This window comes from Orcinus orca, chromosome 9, assembly GCF_937001465.1.
Source record: "Orcinus orca chromosome 9, mOrcOrc1.1, whole genome shotgun sequence".
Classification (NCBI taxonomy): domain Eukaryota; kingdom Metazoa; phylum Chordata; class Mammalia; order Artiodactyla; family Delphinidae; genus Orcinus; species Orcinus orca.
The window spans coordinates 55,724,024-55,749,361 of NC_064567.1; the positions used below are offsets into that span (position 1 = coordinate 55,724,024).

The window sequence follows — 25,338 nt, forward strand, 5'->3', positions numbered from 1 at the left end:
CAGGGTTTTCTTCTTTCTTTCCCCCAAAAGTTCAAAAATATTTTCTAAAAATGATTGCAAAAACCACAAGAAATGCCAATAACAGTTTCTTCTTTTTAAGAACTACGTGTGACAGAATCAGTTGAGAGCTATCCCCAAGAGATGTCTGCTTGGATATAACTGAATATATTCATTGTTGGGAGGGAAGGTAGGAGTAGGCATTTTCCTTCCCACCACAGGATAACCCCTTCTATTATAACTTGTTCACCAACAAGTTCTGTGCCCTTAATAACTGAACCTAGAATGCTTTTTCCCACTATCCTGTGTAATTACATTTTGTCTGTCAGAGTATTTGCTACCAGTCATTGGTGTCTTGGTTAAAGCTTTCTTCAGGAAATTAGTTTTCCAGTATCTGTAGAACATTCCAGTATCTTCATTATTTCTATCAGTATACTCTGTCTTCCTACACATGGCATAATCCAGATTATCAGTCACCTATTACATCTGATAGCATTGTCATCACTGTACTGTACTTTGGAGAAGTTCAGGCTTATTTTCTCTGATGTGTTAGTTTTCAAAGATCTACTTTGAAAGATCTACTTTGTAGATGCTATCTACTTCTACTTTTAATCAATGCAATATTTTATTAATGTCTATTAAATTATCACTAAGTTACTAAGGAGCTGTATAAAACCACAGTTATGGGAAAGGTTTCCCAAATGCCAGATTTGGTAATAAGTCAGAAATTTAAGAAAATTAAGTTATTCTTTCCAGGTATTTAGTGATTTTTTAGGTATACAATTCAATGGCATTAAGTACATTAACAGTGTTGTGCAACCATCACCCCTATCCATTTTAGAACATTTTTATCATCCCAAATAAAAACTCCACAACTATTTAAGCAATAGCTCCCCATCCTCCCTCCCCGACCCCAGCTCCTGGTAACCATTATTCTACTTTGTCTCTATGAATTTCCCTATTCTAGATATTTAATATAAGTGGAGTCATACAATATTTGTCCTTTGGTGTCTGGCTTATCTCACTTAGCATAATGTCTTCAAAATTCATTACATGTTATAGCATGTATCAGAAGTTCATTCCTTTTTATGGCTAATATTCCATTGAGTGTATATAGCACATTTTGTTTATCCATTCATATGTCAGTGAAGAGTTGAGTTGTTCCCATCTTTTGGCTGTTGTGAATACTGTTATGAGCATTGGTGTAAAAGTTTGAGTCCTTGTTTTCAGTTCTGTTGAAACTATTTGAGGAACTACCAAAGTGTTTTTCATAACAGCTGCATCATTTTACATTCCTACCAGCCGTGCTCAAGGGTTCCAGTTTTTCCACATCCTTCCCAGCACTTGTTATTTTCTGTTGTTTTTCAAAAATAGTAGCTATCCTAATGGGTATGAAGTAGAATTGATACATTCTTAATATAGTGAAATGTTACCTCATAGTTAGTTAAGACTCTACCTGTCAGTTGGCATGTCTTCTTAACTTAAACTTTGTAAACAAGATCTTTGTTTAGGGACTTCCCTGGCGGTCCATTGGTTAAAACGCTGTGCTAAGTGTCCATCATCGGATGAATGGATAAAGAAGATGTGGCACATATATACAATGGAATATTACTCAGCCATAAAAAGAAACGAAATTGAGCTATTTGTAATGAGGTAGATGGACCTAGAGTCTGTCATACAGAGTGAAGTAAGTCAGAAAGAGAAAGACAAATACCATATGCTAACACATATATATGGAATTTAAGAAAAAAAATGTCATGAAGAACTTAGGGGTAAGACAGGAATAAAGACACAGACCTACTAGAGAATGGACTTGAGGATATGGGGAGGGGGAAGGGTAAGCTGTGACAAAGCGAGAGAGTGGCATGGACATATATACACTACCAAACGTAAACTAGATAGCTAGTGGGAAGCAGCCGCATAGCACAGGGAGATCAGCTCGGTGCTTTGTGACCACCTAGAGGGGTGGGATAGGGAGGTTGGGAGGGAGGGAGACGCAAGAGGGAAGAGATATGGGAACATATGTATATGTATAACTGATTCACTTTGTTCTAAAGCAGAAACTAACACACCATTGTAAAGCAGTTATACTCCAATAAAGATGTAAAAAAAAAAACAAACACTGTGCTTCCACTGTAGGGGGCGCAGGTTCCATCCCTGGTCAGGGAACTAAGATCCTACATGCCTCTTGGCCAAGAAAAAAAAAAAAATTAAGAAAAAGAAAAGATCTTTGTTTAAAATGAGACTGGTGATGATGATGGCACCCATAGATTGGGTTTTTCATTGCCCAAAATGACGTTTTGTTATTAACTAGAATGATTAGCTTTGTGCTATAGAATATAATGTCATATTGAATTAAATAATTCGTAAAGGCTCTAAGTCATTTTTGTTTGATTTTTTAAATTTTATTTATTATTTATTTATTTGGCTGTGCTGCATCTTAGTTGCAGCATGCGGGATCTGTAGTTGCGGCATGAGGGATCTTTTAGCTGTGGCATGTGGGATCTAGTTCCCTGACCAGGGATCAAACCTGGGCCCCCTGCATTGGGAGCACAGAGTCTTAGCCAGTGGACCCCCAGGGAAGTCCCTAATGTTTGACTTTTATATACCTATAGAAAGAATATATAATTAAGTTACAAATAATAAATTGCTACAGTTTTAATTATTTAAATAAAAATTTGCCAAATTCCAGTAAGACAGAAAATTGGAATTTATCAAACTTGAAAGTAAGTTAGATTGCCCTTGCTGTTACTTGGGGATTCAGAGGTAAAAGTAATGACAAGAATGTGATGTAAAATAGTACTTCCCAAACTTTAAAATGCAGAAGGGTCATATGGTGATTTTGATAAAATGCAGATTCTAATCAGTAGGTCTCATGGGGCCTGCTCTTCTGCATGTTTAACAAGCTCCTGAGTAATGGCAATGCTGCTGGGCAGGGGAACACCCATTGAATTGCAAGAATTTAAACTATTATTGAGACAGAACCCAATTGATAAAAAATACTTTACAGCTCTTAAGGCATGAGAGGCTAAATTATAAATATTAGGTAATCTATTTGGAACTTTTTAAAATGTGTGAATAAATGTACTGATGAAAGAAAATCTGTCCTAGTGGTATTGAGCTTTAGAATCATGCTTCCAGTTCCTCTATTGAAATGCTTCATCTCTCAGTAGTCACTGTGCCTCAGTGTTCTCAACTTTACATTTGGAACAGTACTTCCCACCTGTGCTTTTACCTTGATGTTGATGAAGGATACTTTTAAATTGCCTTTTCCACGTTTTCCTCTTTAGGGAGTGCCTTGGTGAAGCCCATGAGCCTTGTGACTGCCAAACATGGAAAAATTGGCTACAAAAAATAACTGAAATGAAACCAGAAGAACGTAAGAGGAATTTTAGATAGCTACATATTTTATAATAGCATTCAAAAGATAACATGGTTTTATTTCTTAGAGTCTTCATTTAAAAATGAAGTTTTAAGTTTTCAAGTTTGTTAATGCGAGAGCCCGCCTTTTTAACCCCTCTAACCAACATCCTTTTGGAGATACCAGGGGGGGAAAGCATAGACAGGTTCCCTGTTTCTAATGGACTTATTAGGACTCCAGGGTAAACAGGGGTCACATTTAAGTTCTGCTCCTATAGTCCTTCCCTTTTATCCTGGGGTGGGCTAACTAGCTTTTCTGTACTTCATGAGAAGAAATGTATGATCTGTACTGAGAGGAAGCTTCTTATTTCCTTGGAAACTTACAGTGGAGGATAAGGCAAGTTAATTTCTTATGTGGTTCTGTAGATTTACTTACATTAAATGCCATGTCTATAACTAATTTTTACTGAGATGTCTATAAATATATTACTTCTGTTAATCCTCACACAAATGCTATGAGATTGATGCTGGTTGTCCCATTGTACAGATAGGAAGCTAACAGATTGGATTGAGTGACACAGGGGAAACAGAATGGGTTTGAATTAGCCTTCCTAATAGCAGTTCCCATGTTTGACAAGTAAATATATCTGCTTTGCCATAATTTCTCACCTCCTGAAGTAAATATTTTATGACAACTGTCATAAAATTAATATAAATGATAACTAATTTGGTGGTTTTTAACATTTTAAAGAATAGTGTTAGTTTGAAGTATTGCAGATGAGGATTAAGAATTCACACACTTCGTCTACACTTATTATGAGCAAAGCACATAATAAAGATGATGCCAGCCTTCAAAGAGTACAGAGGCTAGAAGGGAAGCAGTCAGATAATTACAGTATCATATGTTAACTAACACAGTTGGATAAAGATGAGAATACAAAAACAGAAACAACTAACTCACATTGGGGACAGAGAATGTTAAGGAATCTTCCTGACAGCAGCAAGATATGAGTTGGGTTTCAGCATATCCACAGAAGCAGAGATGTGGTAGGTAATGTCAGCAGCTGAAGTGACACTGGGAGAGACTGGCTGGCAGCCATGAGTCCCTAAAGGCTTGTATTATATTGGGCAATATACCATTGCCCGAGAGATTATTCTCAGCAGTTTATATTCACAAGATCGATTTTGTGCACTGACTCGGTGTTATTCAGATCCATGGAAAAGACACTACTTAGGTAAACCAGAATACCAGTTTATTCATTGACAATGAGGACGATCCCTTTCACATGATGAGAAGGCTCATGTCCTTTAAATGGGAGCAAAGGGAAGTGGATAATTTTAGGATATTTTTTAGTGAGGGCTGATTAATCATTTCTGTCCTGAACGTTCATCATTCAGTCAACAAATATTTTTTGAGTACCTGCTTCCCAAATCAAAAAGATTTGTATAGATTGTTTTTGTTCCCCAGGTTCATTGTATCTCTCTCTTGAATACCAGATAGAGCTTGCCATTGCTCTCTGGATACCCACCCATTAGCCCTATCTGTGTATGAGTATGTCTATGTGTGTGAGTTCCATAAAGAGATTAATACCATTACCCTGCAACACCTTTAAACATGACAAGACGACTGGATTTTGTTTTCTTCTCCTGCTTCTGACACCTAGAAACATCTATATTTCTATTAGAGATGGCTTGCTATTGCCCACCTACCTGCATTTCTTTATACATTCTGTGGAGTTTAAAATTATGGTCCAGGGGAGACATTTGTGAGAGATGAGGCTGGAAAGGTAGGTGTTGCCAGATTGTGAAGGTTCTTGCCAAATTGTCTGAATTTTTCCTATTAACAGAATAAGCCATAGAATGCATTTTTTGGATAGGGAAGTGGCATTGTTAAAGATACTTTTATCAAGATAACTGATAACTAGGAAGGGTAGACTAAAGGAGAGTTAGGTCAGAAGTAGGAAGGTGAATTTTTAGTTTGGGTCACAGGGTAGATCATGATGTCATTGGTGAAATTAGGAAATTCAGGTAAAGGAGTAATTTTCAGGGGAAAATAATGAATTTTGTTGTGGGCATTTTGCACCTGAGGTACCTACAGGACATATGTGTGGAGATGTCCAGTGGCTTTTAGAAGTGCTTGTCTCCAGCTCAGAAAAAATGCTGAGAAAACTTAGGAGTAACTTGTTGCTTTTAAATAGTATCTTCATTATGTGTTTAGCATTTATTTAGTGCTGTTTTATGTTAGAGTACAGAAATAAGATGCCCTCTATGCTCTTGAAATTTACATTTTAGAGTTGGAGACAGGTATGTACAAAACTCAGAAAAATAAGTATAAAGGTGGTGTGAGAGAACAGTATACCTGTGATACATTGTGAGGGAGGGGAGGGACAAAGGAGCAGATTAGTTAGGAGATCATCTAGGAAAGAGGTAAGGAAAGCTTTATAAAATAATTGATACATAAGCCGTGTATTGAAAACTGATAGATGTTCTTCACACAGACCAGAATAGGAAGGGCATTCTAGGCTCATGGTAAAGTAAGGCTGTGAAATAGCATGGCGTATGCAAGGACTGCAAATAATTCAGTTCAACCAGTGCAAAGGTGCAGTGAGAGATGAGACTGCATGTGCAGGGGTGGGGGTTATATGTAATGCTGGGAGGTCTGACTTTACCCCGAGACACCAAAAAGGAGTTTTGAGTAGGAAAGTGATAACTGAAGATGTTTGCTTAGAAAAATCATTCAGGTGGAAGTGTGGATGATGAATTAGGGGCTATTGAGATACTAGGTAAGAAAGCTGTTTCTGAGACAACTTCAACATGTCCAGGTGAGAGAACATAAGGGCTCGAACAAGACAGCCAATACAGATGGGAGAGGAAAGGTGTTTACAGGAGAAGTAAGAAGATAACTTTTCATTTTATTAAGTTATTAATCTAGTGTACTTACCAGTTGCCTAAAAGAGTTAATGCACCACAAGAAGTAATTAGTACAGTATAGTATTTAATTCTTGAGGAGAAAATGGCCAGAAGTATGTGATTTGAGATATAAAGCAAGTATTTTGAAATGGGTGACTATTTTTAGTTATCCCTTGCCAATGTAAAATTGGATCAATCATTCCATATTCACAAATAAGTCTTATTAGAGAAGAAGAAGGAGAATGACCTGGCTAGTCAGTACAGATTTTTGGAGGGACTCTGACAGATTGTCCTTGCATAAGATAATGATCCTGATAATGAAGAGAGAAGAGAAATAGAAGACCTAGTGTATACGTTCACAGTGTATACGAACACAGTGTATACGTGGTTACTTCTGGTGGCCAGAGATAGGGAGACCTCAAGTAAAAACTGAAGATAGTCCTCAAAGAGTCCCAAATAGGATTTTAATTCAGAAAGATGGAGGAACTTTAGAAAATTGGATAGGAGGCAAGAGACACAGGACACCCGCAAGTGGTCCACTGCAAAGGGAGCCAAAGCCAAGACTGCAGAGAAAATTCCCCATTGCTGAGAAAAAGTTGTCTCACTGTATTGATGTGTAATCACCACAGTGAAACTTGGTGGTAACCAGTAGACTATTAATGGCCACTTTTAAGTTTATGAAATTTAGGGTAAGGCTTAAAGCAAACAATAATAGGCCACTGTAATACTTAAGTAGAACATCACTGTTAAATATACAAAAATAATACTCCAAAAAAGAAAAGTATGATTTAATGCTGTATTGGGTTCACATATTAATTTGGGTCATGGTCACATATCTTTGGCATAAGAATTTTCAACCGAACTTGTAGATTCATGAGATCGTTTTCTCCCTTATCCCTAGTTTTCCAAAGTCTTTGAGTTATGAGACTTAAAAGGAGTGACAAAATCTAATTGATCAGAAAAATATTAGAAAATATACTGAGCTCAGTTGAAAGAATTAATTCCATATAAAGATTGAAATACTGTTTTTCAGTACTGAAACTGCCTGTATTGCAGCTTATCAGAGCAAGAAGCAGGAATGATTATATTTTCTGTGAAATGATAGTTAATTTATAAAAATTTAAGACCAGTTTTTTTCATAGTACATACTCAGTAATGGTTATTGAATGAAATTCAATAGTCTTTTAAGAATTCAGTCTTTAAAAGCAACTTTGTTTTCACTTGAGCACATGTTGATTCTACTAATAGATCTGAGATTTTTATACTGTAATACGTGATTAAATGAAGTTAATTTTTCTTACAAAGAGACCTAAAAGCACACTAGATTATTAAGGAAAGAAGATCAAGCTATATTAGACATGCATCTGAAGTGAAGAGTTTGGAAGTCAGTAGGGATGGAGAAGACTCACCAGGTAGATTGAAGGGAGTTTGGGTATTGCAGGTATTGAGAAAAGTATGTACAAAGGGCAGATGTATGAAATGAGCATGTTCAGAGCACAGGTAGTAAAGGCATTTCTTCCCATTCAAGTTTTTGTTGTACTAATAGTTGGTTATTTTCTGAGCATGATTTACTTCATATAATCCTCTAGAATGCAGTCAGAAACTAGCATTCTCTCCAAGGGTAGGAGAATAAAACTGTTAATGTTGCAGGCCACACAGCTGCTTTGTTTTAATGGCTTTGTGCTTTATTTATTATAACAATGGACAATAAAGGTCATAAGAATATGTTGGAGACTCTGAGCTAAAAATAATGTTGATGCTAAAGGGAGGAGAAAGGCCACTACTTTAAACAAAAATTAGACACTGTACTTAGTGATTAGGTTTTATAGCAGTACCCTTTGTAAACAGCATTACCTTCACAGCTGACCTTCATAGCCATTAAGTATAGTATGTTCCTTCTGAAACTCCTGTTCTCCACCAAATTATCTGAGCATGCTCTGCACCACACCCTAATCGAACCATCTTCTACCAAGTGGCCTTAGAAATGGAGTGCAGTCTGAGCAGTTCGTTGCTGCTATTGTTTCTCTCTGCTATGTGGAATTGAAAACCAGTGCTTTACAGTCCAGCAGTAGCTGCTGTTCTGTTGTTGACACAAACTTAAGTCGGTAGGCACCCAGGGTTCCTTGCAGCAAGACACCCCCTGCCTCCACTCCTCCACTGCTAGGCTCCATCAAAGGGCTGTTGCTGGTGCTCATCTCTTCCAGTTCATATGCAGAGCCAGTTCCCAGGGGTCAGACAGCCCAAACCTTTGTCGCCTTTCCTCTCCATTAAATCTGGGGGTTGAGTAACTTTTTCTTTTAAACTTCAAAACTTCTGATTTCTCCCCTGCTTTCAACAGTAGGGCTAACCTGTTACCCAACCCTTCCTAGAATATCTGCATATAATGAGGGTCTTAACTGAATGGACTACTCTCAAGGATTTCAAAGTGATTTTCAGACATCTCTTTCAGTAAAGAGAAGGTAGAACTTCCCTATGTACTTGAAGTTAGAAAACAAACTTCATTACTGTCATTCTTGCAGGAAAAAATAATTTTTTAATTATGTGTCTACCACTCTCTCCAGCCCCTAAATCTCTGCATGGGTGGTGGTGGAGATTTATAGAACATAAAATGTAAAAGTTAGAGTCTTTAAAAACCCTGGCATTCTTTAAGAGTGCAGATCTCAAATTAAAGTAGAATAAACAGAGTTTAAGATGATGAAGAGTATAAGGTTAGTGTGGGGATAGAGGGTGGGAGGACCTTACCAGTAGTTAGTGGCCAAATCATGAAGGGCTTTGTATTCTTTGCTAAAACAGTTTGATTTTATCTTGTAGTCAGTGGGGAGCAATTAGAAGATTTAAAGATTTGTATTTTTAAAAGATCACTTTATAGAGGCAATATAGTGTGGGTTGTGAGGGTGGGGGGAGAAGGATCTGGGAGCTAGGTTGGTTTCTGTGTTTTAATTGTCTGGGAAGAAGGTGTGGACGATCCTAGCTAAAGCAATAAGAAATGGGAATGGAGAGAAGATGGATATGAAAGAGGAAGAGATAGAATCAATGGGACACAGTAGATGAGGGAAAGAGGAAGGTGTCCAAGATCATGCTCTTCCTGGATCTATTCTGGGTAGAAGATCATATCGTTTAACAGGACAGGAGATAGACAAAGGAGCAGATTTGGGGGAAATGATGAATTTACTTTCAGACATGTCATTGGATTCATTTTTATTTTGTCTTAAATAATCATGGGTAAAAACTTTGCCATAGACCCTAATAGGAAAATAAGTATATATTTAAAATTGAGAGACCACCTGCAAAGAAAACTTTGAGTGTTTTTCCATCTGGAGTTGTACACTAAATCATTTATTTCTGTATTTGTGCTTTATATCCCAAAGTTGTGGGAGTTAGTGAAGCTTATGAGGATGCTGCCAACTGTCTCTGGTTGTTAACTAACTCCAAGCCTTGTGCTAACTGTAAGTCTCCAATACAGAAGAATGAGGGATGCAATCACATGCAGTGTGCTAAGGTAAGTTAAAGAGGATTGTACAATACATGCTTTGCAGTTAGAACCTTCATTTGATTGTGAATCCAAAGAAGAAATGCTGTAAGCATAGGTATCTTATTGGCTTTCAGATGGATTCTAGAAGATTGTATTCTACATTCTTTGTTAAATAACATAAATGTTGGTTTATATTACTGAATTTTACAATCATGATGAATGTTAAAAATAAAGGTAAGGATTCAGTGGTACTTGGCCAGATCAGAAATGCCTGAGTCCTTCCCTCCCAGTCACCCACTCCCCCAGTGAGGATTCTGAGAGAGTTTTGTGTATATATAAATAATGTTAAATGATCGAGTGCTACCTTACATAGATCTCTTGCAAAGCTGATTTTGGAGCACACAGCATAGTCTCAAGGTCCAAGTCAGGCCCCAAGCAATCCCCCTAAGTCCAAATTTAAATCCTGGTGTCTATATAAGAAAGGTGCCCGAAACAGTGGGCAGACTTTAGGTTTGCTAATGAAATCATCAATTAAATAAGTAACTCATTACTATATTGAAAATGAAAATGTCACTTGGCTAAAAATTATTATAAATAATTACTGTTAGAAGGCTACCTTCCTGACCTAGATTGCATAGAAAGAAACTACCATATTTAAAACAAATATTCTGGAATTAAGTTAATAATATTCTATTAATCCATGCCTACATTTATGAACATTTTTGCTTAACTGTAATATTATTATGACTTCAAAAATAATGACAGTTACCAGATGATTTTATATTATAATAAAGTAACATGAATGAATTGTCTTAGTGAGACAGCAATGATTTCCTAAGAAGAAAAACTTAGTAGTGTTCTGAGTAAAATGCTCAGAATTGCTTATTAGTTTAGCTGATCAGGCCAAAATTATTTCATTTATATGCAGTCCTATCTCCAACATCCATATTAGTTTTTTCTTGGACAGTCTGATATAGACTACATAGATGTGTAAAAAAAAAATACATGTTGACCATAAAAATCAGCAGTTGGGCTACTAATAAAAGGGCGGGATCCAACATTACCTTTATTTCAGTCATAGCACCTACCAGCAGTAAGTAGTTGATAGATATGTATTGAGTGAATGAATATTTTCATGAATTAATCAGGCTAATGATGTAAGGTAATTTATCTTAAACAGATTTTGCTTAAACTTCTTTTGCATATAAAAGAAACATTTACTTACATACTATGTAAATGTAGTCTTATTTAACCATCTGAAGTATTTGCATTGAATAGAGGAAACTGATGAGTAATTCTCATGACATAAAAGGAGACATCTAGGAAGTGTTTATACTTTTATAGTTTTTTTAAAATGTGGGACAACAGGTAATATGTAATTGAATCTATTTTCTAACACAATGACTAAATCATAATATACCTTTATTAATGCTTCAATATTGATTATTACTCAGTAGATAGTTTTTACTTTCTGGAATCAAATTGTTAAACATTTTAAAAGAATGACAGGTTTGGCCCTATAAAAATAAGTTCATTTATTTTAAAAACTCTCTTTATTCATTTCCCTTTAGATAATTTTCAGGAAGCTATTTAAATATTGCATCCTTACACATTTTAAATCACTTATAGTAATTTATTGATCTGGCTCTGTGGAAAACTATGCTGCAACTAAAAAATAAAAAATTATTAAAGTTCTATATTCTTTTTCTTATCATAGAATGTAAAATTTTGCTGTTTGTAGAAAGTTTTGCCACTAATTTTGAGAGATCAATGGAGCTGTACTGAAGGGTACTTGGATCAAATCAGGCACAAGGTTTGCTTTTAGCAGGCAACAAAAGAACTTGCATACTGTCAGAACCTTGAAACAGGTACACAATTTATTGTGTAAGTACATGTTTGTGAAGGGCTAAATGAGGACAGAGACTTTAATTCAGCTCTCTGTTCGTGACATACCAGGTAGAGAAAAAATTAATGAAGATAAGACTTGACATAATGACTAAGGTATATCTGATTACTATATATTCAGACTCTGTATCCTGAAAAGATGGACTCATGCCATATTTTCAAGTACCCATGGAACATTCACCAAAAAAATTAACCATTGATCATCAAAGAAAATCTAAATAATTATCCAGAAAATAGAGTGGTGTAATCAACATTGTCTGATCATAATGGAATAAAATAGAAATGAATAATAAAGTTACAAAAAGCCTTTTCATTTGGAAATTTAAAATCTCTCAAACAACTCGTGAGTAAAAATAAAATGGAAATTAAAGAATTTCTATAAATAACTACTTTTTCAGAACCTGAGGGCTATATTTAAAGCAATTCAGAAATGTGCATAGCCTTATTCACTTAAAATGATACAAAATAAGGAATGAATTAAGAATATGACTCAATAAATACAAACTTGAAAACAAGGAAGAAGAATTTTTTTTAATCAGAAATCAGTGAATCAAAAACTGAAAAACAATACAACTAATAAATAAATCCAAAAGTGGTTTTCTGAAGGAAAATAAATAAGATAAACCACAAAGCTTGCAATAAGAAAAATGTGGGGGTGAGGGAGTTCAAATACACAATATAAGAAATAAAGGGACTGGGACTTCCCTGGTGGCGCAGTGGTAAAGAATCCACCTGGCAATTCAGGGGACACGGGTTCAGTCCCTGGTCCGGGAAGATCCCACATGCCACGGAGCACCTAAGCCTATGTGCCACAACTACTGAGCCTGCGTTCTAGAGCCCATGAGCCACAACTACTGAAGCCCGCATGGCACAACTACTGAAACCCGCACGCCTAGAGCCCATGCTCCACAACAAGAGAAGCCACCACAATGAGAAGCCCACACACCGCAACAAAGAGTAGCCCTCCGCTGGCTGCAGCTAGAGAAAGCCCATGTGCAGCAACGAAGACCCAAGGCAGCCATAAATAAATAAATAAATAAATAAATTTTAAAAAGGGGACTAATCAATAAACAAAGCAAAGTAAAATAATAATAAGAGATAACTTTGCTCAACTCTTGCAGATAAATTTGAACTTGGTTTTGAAATGGACTGATTTTCCAAGAAAATATAATTTATTGAAACTAACTCTAGAAGAAATATCCAAACAAACTCACTCCGTAGAAGAAAGAGTTTTTCAGTGATCTCTCCTTTAAAGGCAATAGGCCCTAACAGTTTCACAATAGAGTTTTATCAAAGCTTTAAAGAATAGGTAACTCCAATGTGATTCAGACTGTTTCCAGGAGAAAAAGAAAAAAAAGAAAATGGAAACTTTCAAATTATTATTATAAACTGAGTAGAACCTTGATACCAGCACTTGACAAGATTATAAAAATTAAAACTGTAGATCTGTCTTATTTATGAAGAAGAATGCATGAGTCCTAAATAAGATATTGGAGGGGAAAATACAGATATTAGCAAATGTAATCTAGCAGAGTGCATTAGAAGAATAATTGAATATCGATTATATTTCAATGAAAAACATGTTTTTAATTTTAAAAAAAGACTAATTAATCATGTGGGGTTTATTCTGGGAATACAAGAATGGTTTGATATTTAGAAAGCTATTACTGTACCTCATTTTAGTGGTAGATACAAGAAGAAAAACCATGTAAATTTTCTGTAGATGCCAAAAAGGCCTTTGACAAAAACTCAACAACCATTCTTTATAAGACACACAAAGAAATAGGAATAGATAGATTCTTCCTTTTATCGCAATAGCATGATAAAAATAAATCTCTTAGTCCAAAAGTTAGCATGATGTTTAGTGGGGAAACTAGAGGTACTCTCACTAAAATTGAGAACAATATAAAGATACTCCCCATCACAAATATTATTAACATTGGACTGGAGATACCAGTCAACATAATTTGACAATGAAAAGAAATTGGGGATATAAAAATTAGAAATGAGGTGGGAAAATTGTCATTTTTTACAGCCAGCATGATTGTATATCTAGAAAGCCCACAAGAATCAACTGAAAAACTATTGCAAACAATAAAAATTCAATTAACTAGCAGAGTACAAAAGTAATATGCAGAGAGTAATAGCCTTCACGTGTGCCAGTAACATTCAGATAGAATATATACTGAAAAAGAAGACCTCATTTATCTAGAAAGAAACTTAAGAAATGGATAAGACTTACATGAAGAAAATGTTAAGACCCCTATCTGTAGGACACAGAAGACGACAAACAAATAGAAAGATAACAAAGTTCTTGGATAGAAAGATTCCAACAAAAAATACCAACAGGTTTTGTTTCTGCATCTAGATAAGCTAATTAAAAGTTCACATGGAAAAACAAAGTAAGAAGAGCCAGAAAACTCTGAAAAAGAACAGTGAGGAGGAACTAGCCTTGTCAAACAGTAACCCATACTATAAAGGCTCAGTAATTAAGACAGCATGGTGCTGGTACATGAATCTACAGATCAATGAAACACAATAGAAAGAAAGCCCAGAAAATAGACACATAAATGGGAATTCAGTATATGGTAAAGGAGGCATCTCCAACCAGTAGAGAAACATGGACTGTTCAGTAAATGGTATTGAGACAACTGGGCAGCTATGTGGAAAAAAATAAAGTTTAATTCATACTGAATACCCAAATAAATTCTGAACAGATCAAATATTTAAATATTTTTTTAAACAAACTCTAAAAGTACCAGGAGAAAACATAGATTTAAATTGGAAAGATCTCTCTGACTCAAAATCCATAAGCATTTAAGAGAGAAAAAGATATATTTTCATACTGGAATACTCATATTTTTTGGCATTGTCTGCGAATTATGGTAATTAAGAAAGAGAATTTTTTTTTTAAAATGAGAAATAGGTTTTATGTTAGCTGTTCTGATTAGAGGCCTTTTTAACTTATTCCCAGTTTAAAAATCAGTTTGTCAAAGTCAACAGAAGTTTTCAAATACACTGGTGGAGCTTTATAGACCAAGGTAAGATTACTATGCACCTGAAAAATGAAACATTTGTCAGGATCTGGTTTTATTATTTGGAAAGAATATCCCATTGATACTTTTCAAGCTTTCTTGAGATTACTTAATAATATTATGATTTTAATTTATCCTTATAAGCAATAACTTTAAACTACCCCCACATCTTTCCATAGCGCACATAAGGTCTCCAGAGAAAACCTCAAAAAGAGGAGGGTGTGTCTTTGAGAAGATTTGTTCCTGGTCACACAGGCAGGATTATTTAATCTCTACAAATTGGTTGACAGGAATTTAGAAAATAATTTGCATATTAACATGGGGCGATATTTGCATATATGTTTTCTTTTGAAGTGCAAGTATGACTTTTGCTGGATTTGCCTAGAAGAATGGAAAAAACATAGTTCTTCCACAGGAGGTTATTACAGATGTACTCGCTATGAAGTCATTCAGCATGTAGAGGAACAATCCAAGGAAATGACTGTGGAGGTAAAGAGAACTGTAGAAGCCAAGATCTCTAAGCCACTTAATACCAGTGGCAGTGTTTTTCATTTCTTCTTTTCCTATCTTTACTATAATGAGGCATTTAAATTCAATACACTTTAGAGTAGCCTTTAATTTAAACAAAATAGCTCTATAAACTTGAGCTTTTTTTTTAATTTTCCTTTTTTTATATTGGTGAAGATTAGACAAGACGTATATCCCAGCATGTCTCTAAAATGACTTAAAAAAATTTTTAACATTATATCAACAATATATTATGTTATTGTATATAATAAGTATCTTAGTCTGCTTGGCTGCCATAACAAAATACCATAGACTGAGTGGCCTAAACAAGAAAAATTTATTTTTCATAGTTCTTGAGACTAGGAAGTCCAAGATCAAGATTTCTACCAATTCGGTTTTTGGCAGTGACTCTCTTCCTGGCTTATAGACAGTTATCTTTTTGCTATGTCCTCACAGGAAGGAGAGAGAGCAATCTCTGTTGTCTCTTCCTCTTCTTATAAGGGCACCAGCTCTATTGGATTAGATCTCCACCCTAATCACCTTGTTCAACCTTTATCATCTCACAGGCCCTATCTCTAAATATAGTCACATTGGGGGTTACACCTTCAACATATGAATTGATGGGGGACACATTTCAGTCCATAGCAATAAACAACATAATAAAACATTGAAGATCTAATGAACATAAGGTTTGAGAGACATATTTGCCTTACACTCTGGGAATTGCGGATTCAGTGGTTTGTCACAGAGAATACAAATACAAGACTTTGTTCTGGGAAGCGTTTAAAATGTATTGGTTATTATTTTCTCAACAAAATAATCGATAAATCTGTATGCACTACTATCTGTTACTAATAAAATTTTGAAGTGATCAGAAAAAACAATTTTAATAGCTCATTTGTGGACTTTCATTTCCTAGGCTGAGAAAAAACACAAACGATTTCAGGAACTTGACAGATTTATGCACTACTACACAAGATTTAAAAATCATGAACATAGCTATCAGGTATGTCCCAAATCATTTCAAATGTGCTAAACTCTACTGTTGTGAATAAATAAAGAAAATGATATATTTATTTATTTCTATTCTTTTAGTTAGAACAACGCCTTCTTAAAACAGCCAAAGAAAAGATGGAGCAATTGAGTAGAGCTCTCAAAGAAAGTAAGTTATAAGTGATATGTGTGATAATTAACATAAAATAGCTGTCATGCTTAAGTCACTTCATTGGTAGGAGTTTAAGACCCTTAAAAGAATACCTTATCTCCATTTGCTCATTTGGCAGTTTGGAGTTTTCAGAAGCCCAGAGTGTAGTTTAGCATTTGAGGCCTCTGGTAAGATTTTCCACCTTGCTTACGTCACCTGCTCCTCTTAGTGCAAGCTCTGCTGCTGGCAGATAAACACACATTGTGGGTTTGCTTACTCTGTGCCACTGCTGATGATGCTCTACAATGTTGGGAAAAGTGAATGGGCCCAAAAAGGCATCCCTGACCTAGTCAAAGGAGCAAGATTCACAAGCCATCAAATTGTCATGTAACTGAATTCCCAAAGATTCTTGAGAAAATTTAGCAGAGTGCCTAGTATAGAATAGAAGTCAAGTACAGTTTTGGGAGAAATCATGTCACTGGTAAATAGCGGACATTGGAGTCAAAAAGCAAAGTCATGAGATAGGGCTTACTTATGGTTCCTAAAATGGAAGTTCAAAAAGAACATTCCTAAAAATGGATTGAATACTAGTTACATAATTAAAATATAATATCTCAGTGACCACACAGAGTACAGGTTCTGGCATGTTTGTTTTAAAAAGTGGCTTTTTTTTTTTTTTGGCTGCTTTGGGTCCTCGTTGCTGCGTGCGGGCTTTCTCTAGTTGTGGCGAGCAGGGGCTACTCTTCGTTGCAGTGCGCAGGCTTCTCATTGCGGTGGCTTCTCTTGTTGCAGAGCACGGGCTCTAGGCACGCAGTCTTCAGTAGTTGTGGCTTGCAGGCTCTAGAGCACAGGCTCAGTAGTTGTGGTGCCCAGGGTTAGTTGCTCTGCGGCATGTGGGATCTTCCCACACCAGGGCTCGAACCCATGTCCCCTGCACTGGCAGGCAGATTCTTAACCCCTGTGCCACCAGCGAAGTCCCTAAAAAGTCACATTTTTTAAATAATCACAGCTTATATATAAAAGGTTTTAAGCCTGAAATGGAATCAATTACCCTTGTGTTTGCTCCATTTTATAAAAGTAATGAGTACTAACACCATTTTCATGAGGATAACTTCCTAATTAAAACAATAACCATAAGTTAAATAAATTAGAGTGGGACAAAAAGCATCAGTAGCAGCTTAGTCTCCTTGTTAATTACTAGTTCTTAGACTGTAGTAATGACATAACTATATCAAGCCAATACCAAACTCTTGAAGTATTATTGTCCACAGTAAAAATTGAAAGAAAAAGTCCTCACAGGTTCTACAGTCTATTGCATCACGGACGTATCTCTAATACTTAGAACAGTGCCCAAAACATACTAAATATACAATAAGTATTTGTAGATGTAAATTACTGCTTCTGTTCAACCTTCTGGAGGTTCTAGACAGCATAGTAAGACATAAAAAAGAATTAAAAGGTAGAAGATTTGGAAAGGAAGAAATAAAACCACTCTTCCTCCCTTTCTCTCTTTCTCTGCCTGGAGTATTTATTAACTAGCATTAGTTACCCAGTTGTTCCCCAGAATGTTGTGTCTTTTACCTTACAATGTTGTTTTTGCAGAAGCATAATTTATAATTAGGCTTTTTTTTTTTTTTTTTAGCAAGCAACTTAGCAAGGCATTTGTTCTAATTCTTAATGAGTAGAATTCTGCTAGGGATAACCTAAAAAACTTAGTAAAACATGGAACCTTTGAGTTGACCTAAAGCTAGATTTGTTTACTCACAGGGTGAGAACAGAATCCAGGATCAATGTATGCATTCCTTCATGACTGCCATCAGTACTCCTGGGCTATTGCAGGGTGTGCTCCATTTATAAATGCATACACGTCACCTAAATGCAAAACGTATGAGTGTTTTATGTAGGTTTTTAGTCTAGTTCAAATAAATACTATCATATAGCTACTTCAAACAGTTTCTTCTTAGGGATCCTTGTTCTTTTTTCTTTCTTTTAAGAAAACTTAGTTGTTTAATTTTATAATAGTGTATTTGCAAAAAAAATTTTTTCACTGTGCCTGGTTTACTTTATAGCTGAAGGAGGCTGTCCAGATACCACTTTCATCGAAGATGCAGTTCATGTGCTCTTAAAAACTCGACGCATTCTCAAGTGTTCTTATCCATATGGATTTTTCTTAGAACCTAAAAGCACAAAGAAAGAAATTTTTGAACTCATGCAAGTAAGATGTCTTTTTTATTAAATTTAAATGCAGTTACTATGAAAAACAGATTTTCTCCTTTTTCAACCACTTTATAACTAAGGTTTATCTTACTTGAGTGTAATTAATAAACAATTTTGTTTCTGTTTTCAGAATGGTTTTTAAATAAAGGAAAAGTTACCAATAATAAACTGAAATTTTCTTTATGTTTGAATTTGTCACTGTGCAGATTTGAATGAGTTCTGAGCTATGTAAACATTTCCTACCACATTTATTTCTTTTTTCTTCTTTTATTTTATGTATTTACTTTTGGCTCTGTTGGGTCTTCGTTGCTGTGTGTGGGCTTTTTCTAGTTGCTTCGAGCGGAAGCTGCTCTTCGTCCCGGTGCGCGGGCTTCTCACTGCGGTGGCTTCTCTTGTTGCAGAGCTTGGGGTCTAGGCTCGCGGGCTTCAGTAGGTGTGGCTCGCGGGCTCTAAAGCGCAGGCTCAGTAGTTGTGGTGCATGGGCTTAGCTGCTCCGTGGCATGTGGGATCTTCCCGGACCAGGGCTCGAACCCATGTCCCCTGCATTGGCAGGCGGATTCTCCACCACTGCGCCGCCAGGAAGCCCCCACATTTATTTCTTTATTTTAAACTGGTTGAGGTTGAAATCTGGCCTAATTCTGATTATGTAATTAGGCATTTTATCTTCAAAAACGAAACAAACCACATTACATACTAGATAGGAAAGTTGCTATTTGCCAGTTCATTTTAACAGTACAACTGAAAAACTTCAGAGTACTTGAAAAAACAAAACAAAACATGTCAGCAAACTGACATCAGTGTAGCTGACCAGGTTCATTTTACATTCCTCTTTTTTTTTGAAGTCACCAAACTTTCTCCTCTTGCTACTGTTTTTATGTCATCCCTTTGAACTCCCCTCTACTAATTTATATCTTACATTTCCTTCAATGCTGAATATTCATTTTCTCCATGAGGCCTTCCAGACCTAACCCCAAATCACAAAGGTTTTGCCTTGCTTCACACTCCTTCAGCATTTACATATAGTCTGTACCATGTGGTCAGGCACTTACATGTACAATGCCTTGAAATTTATTAGTTCTTTTTCACACAGACAAATTATAAATTTTTTTTATACAGCTGCTATATTATACTCACTACTTCTTTGTATCCATACCAACTACATTACTCTAAATGTCTATTGAATGAATGCTATTTTCCTAAAATGTGCAAAGTAGAAACATATGTTAAATTGGAAGTTATATAAAATTTGGATTAATTTCTGATTTCAAAAGAGTTAGATTTAACCAGACAGACACTGGATTTGCTATTGACTAACCCACTCAACCTATAATTTTTTTTTTCCTCTTCTTAACATAGACAGACTTAGAGATGGTCACTGAAGACCTTGCCCAAAAAGTCAATAGGCCTTACCTTCGCACACCCCGCCACAAGATAATCAAGGCAGCATGCCTTGTACAGCAGAAGAGGCAAGAGTTCCTGGCATCTGTGGCTCGGGGAGTTGCTCCTGCAGACTCACCAGAAGCTCCAAGACGCAGGTGAAAAGGATACACACCATGGAACTCATCCTAGCACCAGCCACAAATGCTAGCAGGTTTATTTTTTTCTCCAACTAGGGTTCATATTCCTGAAAGTTATTTATACCTAAAATATGGATAGCTGATAAAAGTATGTTAACTTCTTTTTGGTGTTTTTTTTCCCCCAGTACTATATCTATTTTTTTGTTTTGTTTTTCATTGTATAGTTTCTCAGACTAAATTAGGCTAGGTAAATTTCACACTTCAGTGAACTCATAATTCAACAAGTATTGTAACGCATCATTTTGATAGTCAAAAACATCTTATAATGTAGAATTTGGAAGCCTTGCCAAATTGTTATGGTCATATTTGTATTTTTTGGTAAGAAGTTGTAAAGAAATTAGAAATCTGATATTCGTAAAGTTTTTTAAGTGATCCGTATTCATCCATTAAAGAGCAGTTGAGTTTTGGTTGTTTTATTTCAGACTCTTATACTATTTCTGCCATTATAAATTGAAGCATATTTTCTTATTCATATTAATTATAAGCATTAGAAATTCCTTGGACCTTTATTTTTACATAAACCCCTAAAAATAAAAATAGAAGCAATTGTAAAATACTCTGGTATAGCATGGTGGTTTTTAATTTTTCCACCATTTTATACAAACATAAAGCAATGTCGAATTTGAAAGAAAAAATTAAAGAATCATTTTAATTATATTCAGTAGTTGATCTTTGGTTAAGCAAGTTCCAAGCAGAGGAATTAAAAGTAACGTTCAAAGGGCAAGGGTCTGATTGTTTGTACTTTGTAGTACTGATAATAAATCAAATGGTATGTCTAATTTCTTTGTAGCTTTGCTGGTGGAACATGGGATTGGGAATATTTAGGATTTGCATCACCTGAGGTAATTGTTTTGTGCGGGTTTGGTTTGGTTAGTTATAATTTTCCTTAGTGCAATCCTGCTTGCGTTTGCACCCTCATCTATTCTAAATATCCTACTGAGATTGTAAGCAATGTTTTTTTCTTTCTTTTATAATAATAATGCCTCAGCAGAGTCTACATTTACCTATTCATTGGATTATCATCACATTATTAAATGCATACCCTCTCTTATTTTTAATTACTGAATAGTCAGAAGGCCAATTTATAGCTTACATTTTTGGAAAATATCTTTAATTAACAGAAATATTAATTTTATTTATTAGAAATGCATTTCTAGTTGTAATATTGTTTCAATCCAAATTTATTAAAAATCTAAATAGACAATCTTTTTTTTAAAGTTATTGCAACAACCTGTTAGCATTGATTTATAATCAGTTACTAAGGTGGAAACTTGACCTTAGTGTTTATGCAGAAAGAATGCTTTGATAGTTGCTCTCTGCTTCTCTTTAAGATTTTCACACTCTTCTTGTTTTCATTGTTGTTGTTGTTGTTGATATACCATCTTAAAATACTAATACTGCAAATAACATTTGCTGCAAATAGAAATAAGATAAAGTGAAAATCTTAATCACATTGCTATTTTCTGAGATTTAAATTGCCACTGTCACTGTTGAGTCTGATTTTAAATGGTTTTAGCAGTTCTCTCTACTTTCTTGTTCTTTATATAACAGTATACCATTCGATGCTTATATTATGATAACCTTTTAACTTAATTCTTGGAAGGCAGCAGGACAAACTATGAAACCTTTATCATTTATAGTCCATATGTTATCTGCAACTGAAAGACAGTGGAATTGACTATTATCCATAAATGACTGTGGTTTATTTAAATCAGATACTTTCTCTTTTCAGCTGCTAAGGATACTTGCAATCACCTTGTGGCCTTTTGTATTGGTAGATATATGCAAAACAAGATTTACTTGAGGAAGAGTTTGTACTTAGAGCTCTGATACAGAAATTTTAAATTCACTTAAATTTTTTTAAAAATTTTAATATATTAATGAAATTTCTATTGTAAAACAAATTTTGAACCTTTTCTTTACCTGACCCTATGCTTGAATATTTCTGTGTAATCGTATAATTTCAGCTTTGGGGAATAGTATGGAAAACTTCCACCTAAAAGGAGGAATAAACAAGCTTCAGTTATCAAAAAAAAGAATACAAAGATTTCAGTATTTCAAGGTAGAAACACAATTTAGCAAAAATAAAACCTTTACCAGAATATTCACGGACATGTATGCATCATCTTGTGGCTTCTGGCTCTGAAAATAACTTTAGTAATTTCAAAATATTTCTCTTGAATATTGAGGGTCTGCTAATATGACTAACACCATTTCATTTTGTAAAAATATAGGCAGGCTTTTTACCTCACATGTGAATACTTATAAATAAAATTATTGAGCTCTTGTCCTCTTGGGATTGAAAACTGTGAAATTATAAATAACATTTTTCTTAAATTTATTTTTTACGAGTTAATAAATTTTATAAGGATAATTTAATTCACTTTCAGTTTTCTGTTCTTTAAAGTCTTTGGTACATTGAACACCAAGCTTTTATGTAAACCTTATTGCAGATGTAAAGAATTACCACACAGTATGAACCTTTAAAATTCTGCATGTGTGTGACTATCAAGTATCTGCCAAAATTATATCTATAAAAATTAGCTTTTTGCCTTCATATGGATTCTGAAAAAAATAATGTTGCCCAACTTCAGTAGACTTTTAGGTTGAATTTATATTTTTCATTAAAGTTAATTACATCTTATTCTTTTTAAACTAAATTGAGTGAGTCATTGACAAGCATCAGTATTTGTTTTGTGCCACTTTAAAGGCAGTGGAGCCCAGAGGAAACAGCATGATCGAAAAGTCTAAGGGACACCAGAATTTGAGGTCTAGCCCTATAACTTAAGGTCTATTTAGGCTGTGTCTTCCTTAATTTCTCATCTTTAAAATGTGGATGGTGATATCTACCCCATGGAAGTTCTGGAAGGATTAAAGCATCTGTTTAAGTCACTAACAAAATTGGTGCTCAATAAATGGTGGCTATTATTATTTATAAAAAAAAAAAAAAACTCCTGGAAGCTTTTTTCCCTATAAATCCTAGAACTTCTCACTCTTCTCTATAGCCTTAACACTCTCAAACCTTTTGGAGTATCCCGACTAAAGCCTTTTCATATGCTTACTTGAAGATCTTAGGAATCCATGGAAATTTTCAGATAAGTTTAATTTTATGAAAACAATTTTTTTAAAGCCTGTTGCATGGTGAGAGAATGCCATTTGAGTTTTTTAGCAGAATAATTGTAAATATAACGTTTCTTTTACAGGTTTTTTTAACCACTTAGTTTTCTTCAATTGGAAATATGTATATTCTATGGTCAGAAATAGTTTATTTAATTCAGAGTACCATCACCAAGTGTACAAAGTAAACAAATTCTCCCTAAAGATAAATCTTAACTGAAATAACGTTTTCTTGCCATCTTTGTCTGAGAAACGTGGTAGTCCTCAGTGGTCCAGTGAACCATGATGACACATTAACAGTCATCCAGTTTTGGATCATGGGCCTCCAGGAAAAGAGGAAATGATACCCCAGCTCAGCAGTAAATTTAAAGAACCTGAATAATCTCTCTGGGCACTTGTAGTATCTTACGTTCATTTGCTTCTAACCTGGTAGAATGCCTTCCATTCTTTAATTAGGGTCCAATTGCTTACATAGATGAGGGAGTTTGAATAAATTTAACCAGAGTTGTATGACGTAAAAGTTTTACTGGGGTTTTAAAACTTATTTTCATTTATTCCAGTTACTTTCACAACATAAGCATATTGAATATTCTAGAGTAACCAGATAATCATAAACCTGAATATTTTAGTGTTTATCACTTAAAGAATCTATAACGATTCTCAAAATTAGCCTTTTTATGCTAGTGTCATGCACACTGGCCTGTCTTCTAGTCTCTTCTGTCTCTAAAATCTGGAAAAGTGCATTTGTATGCAGATAATAGCAGGTAGGCCCAGGTTCTGCCTCTGGTGATAGCAAACCCACTTTAAACTATTATCACAAATATAAAATAAACTCAGGGACATCTGCCCAAATCTGTGTTCTTCCCGTATGCTAAAGAGAAAACACTTCCCCCTGCCTGGGTTGTAGATAACCCCACATATTAACTAATATAGGAAGGAAGCCAAGTAACATCTTATTTTAAAGGTAACCTCATATTCTTCTTTGATGTGAGTATGGTATGTAGTAGTCCCAAAGAATACAGAATCCAACAATCTAACAAGCACTTAACTGTTAGTGCTTTTCTTTATTTTATCTTTTTCTTTTATTTTCTGTTGCATATATCACAGTCATTTTTTTTAAAACCAGACCTCCAGAGAGGGCCTAACTTTTATTAGTAAAATCATTCTGGTATTATTTATAATATTAGATAACAAGACCCAGGCATATGAAATAAGGCTCAGTTATGATCTAGCATTGGAGCTTGCAAGTATCCCCAATTTATCCAGACAATTATAATGGCTATTTAAAATTTTTTCTTTTTCCATTTTACCATTTCTGTTTCCTTGGCATGGCAATACCTGCAGTTTCTTTTTCTAAAGCCAAGTGATTTTATAATATGTATATAAAATCACACATTTTTTTCCTAGAAAAAAAGTGTATTGTTTGTTTTATTTGCATTTAAAAATTTGCATGCTCTCCTGTATTTTATAACCTTTGGTTTATGCAGGAATATGCTGAATTTCAGTATCGGAGGAGGCACAGACAACAACGCCGTCGAGGAGATGTGCACAGTATGCTTAGTAATCCTCCAGACCCTGATGAGCCAAGTGAAAGCACTTTAGGTGAGTTCTTGAGTTGGGTTTGTTTTAATCTTAGTTCTCTTGCATTTATTGTTAAAAGTGGCTAATCTAAATATTTGTGAAACAGTTTGTAATTTAGATATACAGTCAACATGCAGATGCTTCTAATGTCACAGGATACAGAAAACCAGGGCGATTAAGAACATGCGCCGTGCAGTTAATGGCTTCCCTTTGTGTCCTTTATCCCATAACTTCTCACATGGACTCTGGTCTTTGTACATCAAGTACAGTCAAAAAAAGATGCTATGTGACTTCTGAGGCTAAGTCACAAAAAGGATATAGTTTCTGCTTTTCTTTCTTTCTTCATCTGGGACACTTATATTTGGGACCAAGCCAGAATGCTATGAGGAAGCCCAAAGTAGCCAATGTGGAGAGATAGTATGGAGAGATCATGTGGAGAGAACTGAGATCCCCTAGCTGGCCCCTTAGCCAGCATCAATTTCACCAGAAAGATACATGGGTGGCAAAAAAAAAAAA

The 25,338-nt window shown here is 35.1% G+C and overlaps 1 protein-coding gene across 7 annotated transcripts in view; it reads left to right on the forward strand.

Moving 5' to 3' along the window:
- The window catches only part of ANKIB1 (ankyrin repeat and IBR domain containing 1), a 159,358-nt gene that overhangs the window by 128,459 nt on the left and 5,561 nt on the right, over positions 1-25,338 (forward strand). For 5 of the 7 annotated variants that reach the window (XM_049714739.1, XM_004265609.4, XM_033420491.2 and 2 more), the window contains 9 exons: positions 3,288-3,376; positions 9,636-9,766; positions 15,034-15,168; positions 16,106-16,192; positions 16,282-16,348; positions 18,400-18,545; positions 19,904-20,082; positions 20,915-20,966; positions 24,729-24,843. In XM_049714739.1, coding sequence (XP_049570696.1) covers positions 3,288-3,376; positions 9,636-9,766; positions 15,034-15,168; positions 16,106-16,192; positions 16,282-16,348; positions 18,400-18,545; positions 19,904-20,082; positions 20,915-20,966; positions 24,729-24,843 — 1,001 coding nt within the window. The remainder of the gene's footprint in view (positions 1-3,287; positions 3,377-9,635; positions 9,767-15,033; positions 15,169-16,105; positions 16,193-16,281; positions 16,349-18,399; positions 18,546-19,903; positions 20,083-20,914; positions 20,967-24,728; positions 24,844-25,338) is intronic. The other 2 variants (XM_033420492.2, XM_049714738.1) reach the window with 2 other exon arrangements.